Source organism: Pan paniscus, chromosome 8 (genome assembly GCF_029289425.2).
Source record: "Pan paniscus chromosome 8, NHGRI_mPanPan1-v2.0_pri, whole genome shotgun sequence".
In the NCBI taxonomy this organism is placed as follows: Eukaryota; Metazoa; Chordata; class Mammalia; order Primates; family Hominidae; genus Pan; species Pan paniscus.
The window spans coordinates 100,861,839-100,873,243 of record NC_073257.2 but is presented as its reverse complement, the minus strand read 5'-3'; the positions used below and the strand labels follow the sequence as shown (position 1 = coordinate 100,873,243).

General features: G+C 36.9%; 1 protein-coding gene across 1 annotated transcript in view; it reads left to right on the top strand.

Annotated features, from left to right (window-relative positions):
- The first annotated feature begins 2,006 nt into the window (after positions 1 to 2,006).
- Positions 2,007 to 11,405, top strand: part of ANKRD22 (ankyrin repeat domain 22) — a 30,276-nt gene continuing 20,877 nt past the window's right edge. Inside the window, exon 1 of the mRNA XM_003810512.6 lies at positions 2,007 to 2,368. Within this exon, the coding sequence (XP_003810560.2) occupies positions 2,348 to 2,368 (21 nt within the window). The 5' untranslated portion in view covers positions 2,007 to 2,347. The remainder of the gene's footprint in view (positions 2,369 to 11,405) is intronic.

Here is an 11,405-nt window from a genome sequence, read left to right as displayed (position 1 = left end):
CCAGACATTGCCAAATGTCTTTAGTTTCCAATAAAACGACGTTCTCCATTAAGCAACATAATTTTTTAGTGTATGTATGTCCCATATAACATTTCAGAAATTTATCTGAAATTCAAATTTAACTGAACATCTTATCTTTTTCGTTGCTAAATCTGCAGTCTATCTGGGGGCGAGATCACCCCTGGTTGAGAACCAATGGCCTAGAGTTAAATCCAAGTGTTTTACAAATGGCAACGAGTCAACTGCTTTTTTCATTGGTTTGTTTTTTGAGCCAACCCTACATCATTTGCAATTATAATGAGTACTGTTCCTTTAGAACCAGATGTTGTCAAGAGATGCAGAATCTAATAAAATGAGTTTTGATCCTGATTGAAAGTTAAAGAAACATTTAGAGCTCAGTCAGGGAGGAAAGAGCTTGAAGAAGAAAGCTAGCAGCAACCTTAGCAGAGAAGCAATGACAGTGAAGAGTTCTGTCCACACAAATTAGTTGAAAGAGGTTACAAAAGAGGCTACCAGAAGTTACAAAATATTGCATAACAGAGTGAAGTACCCAATGGATATACCATTAATGTTTTTCTAAGTCAATGGGAAGACACTTAAATGTCTTAAGAGACTACAGAAATACAAAATCAAACCAAGCCAAAGAGGAAGTCAGCTGCAATTTTAGTGGGTATTGCAGACTTCCCTCTCCTCCAACGGAAGAATTAGCTAATTCTTAAACTCCAGAGAGGCTGGCCTTGATGTCAACTGCATAGTGAAACATAAAATCTTTGAAATAATTATAAAAAATAGCTCAGTATATCCACCAGTGGAGTAAGAAGAATTTCCCTGAATATTTATAAGCACAGGCCTAGTATCCTGGTCACTAGTTTCTGGCCACTAAGGAGCCTCAACTGATTGGGAAAACCACATCAATTTGTTTGAGATGGTTGAACTATTTCTTCCATGATATTACTGAGCAAATAGGCTTGCTGCCCCCTGCTCACAGAAGCCAATATCTGGACATGGGTTTTGAGGAAAGAAAAACTTTATTGCAAGACAGGTCAGCAAGGAGACAGGAGGTGGGCTCAAATCTGCCTCCCCAGTTTGGAATCTGAGAAAATGTATGGCTTAGAGGGTGAGGGAAAGGATTTAGGAACGTTGGTTTGGCAGGGACTGATTGAAGGGCTTCAAATTTGACCACTAAAGGTAAGGTATGTTGAGGCAGATTTCAGCCCTGGATCTTTTGGGCCAATGAGCCCCTAGCTTCTGAAAGAGTTCCTGCATTTAGGTTCCCGTCATGTCCTTGTCTTCTTGGTTCCCAGGGGAGGGATCATTTGTTCTAGGTTCTGTTAGAGGCAAAAACATTTTTATTGTGCATGCCTGGGCTAAATGACTTAGTTTTTGGCTCTGTTATATCTACAAAGTAACTTGACATTTGTTATCAACAAAGTACGGCCCATTTGGGCTGGTCCCATGGTTATAATGGGTGTGTGGACGGTTGAGTGTTTCAATTCTGGGAAAGTTTGATGTGATTGTGTTCAGTTCAAGGAAAATGTGTGAATAATTGATATCATATATAGCATATAAAATGTTAACAATATTTAAGAGATTGGGCATACTAGCATGTTTGATAAATAAATTGATGCAATTTAAAATGCATAACAGAGTATTTGATTTTAGACTTATGATTTTTAAATTGAATATTATAAAGTAATTTGGCTAAATGTGTGAATAGTATTGGAATATTTAAAACAACTTAAGATTTATTATGTTAGTAAATTTGTTAGTTTACAAAACTGCATAAATAGCTGGAAAATTGTTACTTGTTAGGCTGAGAATTCTGAAGATTATTTTTCAAGTTCTTTGCCAGACACGTGTGGCTCTCACAAGTAAGTCTGTTGGTCTCTAGCCTTTCTCAATGGCCACTGAAAACCAGATTTTGATTACGAAATGTCTGAAATACAGTATCTTGGTTTGAACCGTGAGTCCTTCCTGCCAATGTAAGGACTTTTCTTCCTCCCTTAACTTTGCTTCCTTCTTTCCTGCATGTTACCACTGGCAGAGCAAATATGACTCAGAAACCGGCTCCTCAGGGTTGTAACATTAGATGATACAGGCTTGGGTCATTACATATGACACCAGTGCCTTTGTTTCATTGGGCTGGGCTCACTGGAAGGTGTGCTGCTGCCTGAGCTGCTGGAAAAGCACTCACAGGTGTTTGCTAGAAAAGCACTCCTGGAGCTTGCCACCAGCTTGCACTTCTAGGGACTTTCCTTTCAGCCAGGAAGGATTTTGATATTCATCAGAAATACCTCCGGAAGATTCAAGGAGCTGTAGAGGTGAAGTAAGCCTGTGAAGGAGCAGCATGGGAATCCTATACTCCGAGGTACATCACCTTTCTGAAAGCAGAGTTCCAAAGATGTTAAAAGTTGCTCATGCTTTTCAGATGCAATTTTCTATCCCTGTTAATATATTTCTGTTTTGTATGTTCAACTCCCTGGGGGGGGCATTAAGTCAGAAAAAATAAAGTCCTATGTGTTATTCTTTTTGATATTCTTAATAGTTTAAGACAAAGTATTTTGTAATTCTAAAATATTAGCTAGATCTAAGTTGAGATGAATATAATACACATTTCATAGTATCTGGATGTTTGCAGGGATAATTTGGAGAAAATCGAGTTTGAGTTGTGCTTTTCTCATGACAAACACTCAGAGAAAAAGAGAAAATTGTACCCAATTGGATTTTCTAAATATCCAAAAGATTGACTGCCTCTTTTATGGAACCACATGACCAGAGTAATGCCTTTCAGCTTGGTATTTGAAGGGAAATTCACCTTTAGTAAATATTGGTAAAGACTATCACTATGAAGAAGAGGAATAATAACATATTTTGATGATTTGATTATTTTCTTTTCACATCTGATAAATACTGAGGTACTTTTACTTGTATTGGAAGTAACTTATTAGAATCAAATGGATTTTTAATGATGTTTCAAGAAAGTACAATCAAGGAATGTTTAGACAAGAGTACAAGAGGTGTAATGATGTCATTATACATAATTTACTCTCTCTCTCCTCTGACACAATTAACTGGTTAATCTGCATTTCATTGCAGATGCTCAGGGGAACCTTCTTGGATAGTTTTGATCTAGTATTAAAGACAGTTTATTTAAGTGATTTCTAATGCCATGTGTGTATATATCTCTCTGTGTGCAAATGCAGTGTTTGATTGGTTTATAACTCTAGGTATGTCTTGCTCAGTGATTTTAGCCTCATGAAGGGATCATATACATGAAAATGACAAAACATATAGTGCTTTTAAATGCTACTCTGGTAACTCTCAAACTTTAGACTGCCCAAGTGTCAGGGAGAGAAGTTTGTTTGAAATGCAGTTTCAAGGGACTCCAACCCAGAGAGTCTGTTTCACTCAGTCTATGGTAAGATACAAAAGTATACTTTTTAAAAGGAGCATCCCAGGTGGTTCTGACATGGGGTGATCTGTTTACCACCATCCTGAGAAAGAAAGACTGACACAGGCCAGTGCTTTTCCGTTTTTAATGTCTATACAGATCTTCTGAAGGTCTTGTTTAAATGCAGATTCTTAGTCTGTAGACCTGGGTGGGACCTAAGATTCTGCATTTTGGTTGCTTTTTCAGATTGCATGTGGGAATTATATGTGATTTGGAAAAAGGAAAAAAAAAAGCCTAGTCTCATCCTCAGGTATTCTGATGTAGAAAGTTGGAAGTAGGACCTTTCATCTATAGTTTTAAAGAGTTTGAGACTCTTTAAAATTAAATAGTAATCTCTTAAATATTTAAACATAGCCTACTCATTTGTAATATATCATTTGCTCTGTGTTTCCTAAGGATAAAGACTGTGAGCTACTCATTAAGGACAAGAAAAAAGCCTGCTGGATCCCTGGTCCTATGTTGCCTGGAAGAATCTATTTAAAAAAAAAAAAACTTCCCCCAATTTGATTGCGGGAAGCTCCTCTAGATTGGGGACATAGGGTTATCATTTTTTCTTAGAGCTTTGCAGTGCTAATAGTTATGCAATATATATTTTTAAGAAAGAAGGAGAGAATGAGGGAGGATCCCAGAGAGCTGGTCCTGAAATCTGCACTAGAGGATAAGCTTAGAGCTCAGTGAGAGGCCCTAATTTTGAATAAGTAACTCCAACTGCGTAAGATGGACTTTTAAACAAGGCTGATTCATTTAAACCCTTATCAAAGGTATTTGTTCATAATATTTACAATAGCAACAAACATTTATTTAGGGCTTCTTATAGATCAGGCCCTTTTTTAACCACTTTATATATGTATTAACTCATTTAATACAGCAATCTTGTAAGAGTCGCTTCTAGTATCCTCATTTTACAAATGAAGAAACTGAGGAAAAGGTAGTCACTGGCTCATAGTTACACAGTTGAAAAGTGCTTATTGGCTGGAGATTGGTGGCTAGGATGAGTCCTGTGTTTACTCATTCAAAGAGATTCTTCTTAAATCACTGCTGAACTACTAAATTCTTCTACTACTTGTTATTTCAACAGATATGTCATGCTCCATAAGAGAATTGGTCTTAACCACTCTGGCATTCTGCCACTGTTCTAACTAGGATGGTGCCCTGTTCCCTTAGTGGAAAGAATGAGTAAACTAAATCCAGGTCCAATGAGGTACATTCTACTGCTACCTTGCAACAGAGAACTGTTGCATTGTGAAGTAGCACAAAAATTGGAAAGAAGAAAAATGCTGAGAACTTAAAAGAGTTCAGGAACTAATACTTAGGAGACTTAAAGAATCTTTTACAGACTTTTGATCTCTTCAGTTGCAGACACAGACCCCAAAAAGCGTTTCTTGAAAATCATATCTTAAATGATGTATTCCTTTAAACATTGGGAAGTTCTCATTATAAGGCTGTAAGTAAAAGGATGCACACACACACAAACACACACACACACACACATGCACATACACACACAAACTTAAAATTAATCCTTTGGCAATGGATATGTTTTTCAGAGAAGCTGATGTTACTACAGAAAAAGGAAATATAGTTCAAAAAACAGAAAGATTGTCTTGAAATATACAATGCCTAGGGAGAGCAATTTAGGTCAAGCAAGTTTTATTGGAAAAGCTGGTACAGTTGAGGAGGAGAAGTCAGGGAATACAGGAATAGAGGTGTGACTAATTGAATGGCCATTGGACTGAAAGTCAAGCAAACCTGTATTTTAGTCCTGATTGTGCCAGGAACTTCAGGGATTTGAGAGGAAGTCATTTAATCTCTCTGAGTCACAGTTTTAATATTACAAAACAAGAGAGCTGAATGCGATCTGTTTTCACATTTAACATCGTGTCATTCTGTGATATGAGAAAGGCAAGGCAGAGACAATGGGGAAAAAATTGCATTCTCACAATCTTCCCAGCTCTCTCCATCTACTTTGTTTAGGTATGAACTCCTAGCAAGATTTTGGTATTCAACAACATATGCAAGAAGAGCATCAGGCATTTTCATCCCAACTGGTTTTCTAATTCTTTCCTTATATATTGAAAGTAATTTTACAAATTAAAATGTTGTGCTAAGTCACAAAAGTTCAGAGAGAAAATGATAACTTTCACATATGAAAAGACACCAGGATTGAAAATGTGTATACCTTTATTTATTCATTCACCCATCCACTTGTTTAATCAACCATATTTATTGAGTACATACTATATTTCAGGCATCTTCTAGTTCCTGGTGTATATATGTATATATATATGTATATATACATATGTACATATATATATATATATACACACATATATGTTGGGCATCCCTAATCTGAAAATTTGAGTGGAAGTGCTCCAAAACTCCAAATTTTTGAGCACAAACATGAAACAAGTAGAAAATTTCCTACTTGACCTCATGTGATGGGTCACAGTCAAAATGCAGGTACACAATGCACAGTTTACTCAGAATTAACAAGAGAAAAAAGAATTTCCCAGCCCCTTTCGGCTGTGATGTATCTTTTTCTTGAACACCCAGATTTTCCCATGAAAGCAAGTCCACAAAAGGTAAAAAATGGCACCTGTGCAGGATGAATGAACCTATAGCAGATTCGCCACTCTGCCTCCATGGGGCCAAGATTTATGTGTATTTCTCTGTGTGTGTCTTTTTTTGTTTTTTGGGGTTTTTTTGGTTTTGTTTTTGTTTTGCTTTTTCTCTACTCTGTGATGTAAATATACTGTTGAAAATATCAAAAAGGTCTGCAGATACTTATGGGTAACAGTGATAAGAAAAAAAAGGAAGCATTTATGTATACTTATAACACAGAAAGTCAAGCTTTTGGATAAATTGAACAGTGGTATAGGTATAAAATGTCTGATAGAAGAGTATGGTGTTGAGGCCAGGCGCAGTGGCTCATGCCTGTAATTCCAGCACTTTGGGAAGCTGAGGCAGGTGGATCACCTGAGGTTGGGAGTTTGAGACCAGCTTGGCCAACAAGGTGAAACCCTGTCTCTACCAAAAACAGAAAAATTAGCTGGGTGTGGAGGCACGTGCCTGTAATCCCAGCTACTTGGGAGGCTGAGGCAGGAAAATTGCTTGAACCTGGGAGGCAGAGGTTGTAGTGAGCTGAGATCACATCACTGCACTCCAGCCTGGGCAACAGAGTGAGTCTCCATCTCAAAAAAGAAACAATAAAAAAAGAGTATGGTGTTGAAATGACCACCATATATGACTCAAAGAAACAGAAGCATAAACTGTTGAAGTCCTATGCTGAAGTTAATGAAAAATGTAAAAAAACACTCCACAAAGCTACAAATGAAGATCTCAACTGTGTATTGAAAAAGTGGATCCATCAGTATCACAAAGAACACATGCCACTTAACGGTATGCTGATCATGAAACAGGAAAAGATCTATCACGATGAACTGAAAATTTAAAAGAACTGTGAATATGCATAGTTCTTTGGCATAAATTTAAGAAAAAACATGACATTAAATTTTCAAATATTTGTAGTGACAAAACATCTGCTGATCAGAAAGCAGCAGAGAAATTTATTGATGAGTTTGCCAAGATCATCACTGATAAAAAATCTCACACTAGATCAAGTCTATAGTGCTGATGAAACATCACTGTTTCGGCATTATTGCTTCAGAAAGACACTGACTTCAGCTGATGAGACAGGCCTTGTGGGAAATCAGGATACCAAGGACAGGATAATTGTGCTGGGATGTGCTAATGCAGCAGGCACACACAAATGTAAACCTGCTGTAATAGGCAAAAGCTTGAATTCTCACTATTTTCAAAGAGTAAATTTCTTACTAGTCCATTATCATGCTAACAAAAGGCATGGGTCACCAGGGACATCTTTTCTGATTGTTTTCACAACATTTTGTAGCAATGGCTCATGCTCACTGCAGGGAAGCTGGACTGGATGAAGGCTGCAAGATTTTGTTATTCCTTGACAACTTTTATGCTTATTCTTCAGCTAAAATTCTCATCAAAAGTAATATTTATTCCATGTGCTTTTCCCCAAATATGACTTTATTAATTTAGCCATGTAAGAATGGTGTCCTTAGATCAATGAAGTGTAAATATAACACATTTTCGTAAACAGCATGTTATCAGCAGTGAACATAGGTGTGGGTGTTTCACATAAAGGATGTTGTATATGCTATTGCCAATGCTTGTAATGCAGTAATTAAGACAGTTGTGCATACCTGGCATAACCGCTGTCCTGCAACTATGTTCAGTAAGGATTATAAATAAAGTGACTTTGAATGATTCTGTATGTCAGATGAGAAGAAAAAAGATGTCTGACCGTACATACGCAAAAAAAAGTACCTTCAGAGTCCATCAGTAAGTTGGAAGAAGTTGATACTGAAGAAATTTTTAACACTGATAATGAGGCTCCAATTGTTCATTTATTAACCAATGGTGAAATAGCTGAAATGGTTCTGAATCAAGGTGATTGTGATAATAGCAATAATGACGATGGTGGTTAACACTGTAAAGATGTTGTCAGGGGCCAGATCAGGCAGGTCTTGCAGGCCAAGGTGAAAAATTTAGATTTTATGCAAAACACAATGGAAAGCGAGTAAAGGATCTTAAGAGAGGAATAATATGACCATTAGGGTTTAAAAAGGCCACTCTGGTAGCATGGGAGAATAAATTTGAGAGATGCCAGAGGGAAAGCTGGATCTTGGAAGGAAGCTGTTACAGTAGTTTATGGAGTGATAATGATGGTTGCATTAGACTAATGGATGAATTTTAGATAAATTTTTAACTAAAAGATTTCCTGGTTTGTAGGTTGGCAATGAAGGAAAGTAAGAAATTAAAGTTGATACTCAGTATTCTGCCTTAGGCCAGCCAGTGGATAGTGGTGCTGAGAGATGGGAACACTCAGAGAGGGGCAGAAGGAAGGACGCATTTCAGGGTTCTAGTTGGACATGGTACTTTAGTGATATCCATGAGACATCTAGGTGGGGATGGAAGATGAATACAGGAAATGTACCTTTAAGGAGAGGCTCGGGCAAGAGATAATAATTTAGGAGTTGTCTGCATATACATGGTATTTAACGCCAAGAGAAGGGATGAGTTTAGACATGGAAAGAATGTAGAGATAGCAAAGGATACCAGGTCATTGTAGGAAGGTATGGTCTTGCCAGAGAAGGAAGGCAATATTAAAGCACAACCTCCTTTGAGCACCCTTGGAGCTTGTAACACTCAAGAAACATGCGCATTTAGTCAAACAGGAGATTTTCTGGGGTTGAGGGGGAAACACATTTTTCTTTATTCAACATTGAAAACTTAGGGAGTTTCAACTTTTGTATGTGAAGTGAGCTGATCAGCACCAAACGTGGTGAGGAGAAAAGTGAGTTTCTCAAGTTTTGTAAGAGGACAGGACAAGACAAAAACAGCTTGTGCCCCAGAAGTTCTCCTTGTCTAAGAGCCCACAGCAGGAATGTATAATTGTTAAGAAGCCAGCTAAGAAGCCAGCTGTTGAGCTCAGAAAGACAGGTTCAAAGCTCATCTCCACTATTATCAAGGAGAATGGGAGAGAAAAAAATCCCCGAATAAACTTGTTTTCTAAGGGGAAAAATAAGTCATTTTATTCGTATATGCCTTCTACAATATAAGCTTTTATTTCATATATGTGTGCATATCTATTGAAATAACAAATAATTTTCAGCTAGAAAAATTGTGGCTTTTTTTTAATCAACTAAGGAAATCCCACTTGTATTTTTAAAGGAAAATCTAGATTATTTGAGATGAGATAAGAAGGCATAAAAGGGATCTTTTACTTTTAACCATAAAGATTCCTTAGATTCTAAACAATAATTACTTTAATTAAAAATCTATAATGTTTACTTATGTTGTAGAAACAGCTCTTGATACATAGCTCCCCTAATCTTAAAGTTATTAAGATTAGAAATACCTTTTTTGGAAAACTGAAAAAGAGATGAGAATGGGAGGCGTTTACTATTTGGGAACCCATAAAGTACTATTTAATACAACAAAATGGTTTACATACTAATTAACTGGGAAGTCTTAACACTAACTTTCTAAACTGAAGGTAGATTTTGTCAAAACTCTGCTAACATTTCCCATCAAACATAAAATAAAATTCAAAGTCCTAACCATGGTCTACGAGACCCAATTTTCCTTGGTCCCATTTGCTTCCCAAATTTCCCGCCACTCCCCTTGCTCATGCAGCCATGCTGACCTTCCTGCTATTCCTAGAACACATCAAATCGAGCTCTTGTCTCCAAGGGCTTGACAGTTGGATTCCCTTTGTCTGGAAGTTTCTTCCCCCTGAAAGTTACCTGGCTCACTCCTTCACTTAAGACAGATCATGGATCTCTGCTTGAATCTCACCTTCAAGAGATCTGAAAGAGTGGCTTTGTCATTCTTTATGTATTCTCTTACTGTGCTTTACTGAAGTATTATAATTTTTAAAAATGTCGGGTTTGTTAGATGAAAGTGGATTTGAGAGTCCTATGTGTTATGATTTTTATGATTCCCAGTTTGCAGGTTGCCGAAGAGGAAGGTATAATGATAGCTTCCTTGACCTAAATGTCGGTTTAATAAACATGTGTCTATCTTGTAGAAAATAATGTAGTAGGTTATGTGAGAGTTACAAGAATGTAAGAATAAAACATTTGTTTTCTCCAAAGAATTTACTGCAGTCATAAGGCCAGACACAAATAATTCTCCCAATCAAATCCCTTGTGGGAAATTCTTGATGTTAGTTGATTTCTAATTTGCCACAACTCAACTTTCCTGCCTTTAATGGTCAAATTTATTTTAATTGGACTTTATAGTAATAACCAAAAACTTACTTGTTACACTGAAATAATACAACTAATCCTGGAACCCTAAAGTCCACACCCTTTTTTAGCTAATTGGTGCCACTAAAGTAAACAATTTTGAAAAATGAAAAAGATGCTAATTGCCTTGATGCACCATCAGACCACATGAATCTTCAGAATCAAGCAAGCATTTCTGCAAAGGCAACGTTTTCTCCCAACATGCTTAAGATTAGGCGTGATGAGGATTTGAAAGGGGATTTTAGCACTATGGTTTTGTGGCTTTACCAACAGTTGACCTTTGGCAGGTATCAAGATCATATTATGCTTAAAACAAGGTGGGATGAGGTCTTTCAGCAACCTCAGGACTTCCCGTTTCTATATATGTGAATGAGAATTTCTTCCGCCACAGAATATTCAAGACACAAGGAATTGGAGGTAAGAGTTGATTTTAGGAAAAGGAGGTGAAGTAGATGGCAGGCAAGAGAAGAAGCTTTTATAGAGAAGCCTTCCTTGAGAAAAGTAAATGAAGATGAGGGCAAGAAACAGTGGCTTCAGAGCTGCACGCTAATGGAAGTCAGCCCCTACCTGGGAAGTAGTGGTAATTTCTGGGACATAAAATCAGAAAGTCATCATACATTTGAATGAAGGACCAGAGAGGAAAAAAATAATTGTCTTCAGTATTAGTATGATCCAAAATGGAGTAAAAACTATTTGCAAGTATATTATTGAAACTGCAAATCACAGTAGACCTATAAAATTTCCTGTAAGCAAGAATTGGTAAGTAACAATTCATAACACTATGTCTATTATTTACCACATTACAATGTGTGAAATGTTACTGATATTTTTTCCTGTCATTATTTTTCCAAGTATGTGAAACATTTATAGTTGTTTTTATAGGTTCACTTACATGCTAGTCCTCTAATCCAAATTCTTTAACTGAATTTAAGGGGATTTTAGTAATTTTGTTAACTCTGCAGATGCTGGGGAAGGATTGTCGTATAACATGATACAGAATGTGATGAATGCTATTATGTACCTCTTGTGAGTATCTACTGGGTTTTCATCATCTCTGTATCCCTAGAGCCTAGCACAGTTCTCTTGGCAAGTATTGAGATCTCAAAGTCTGT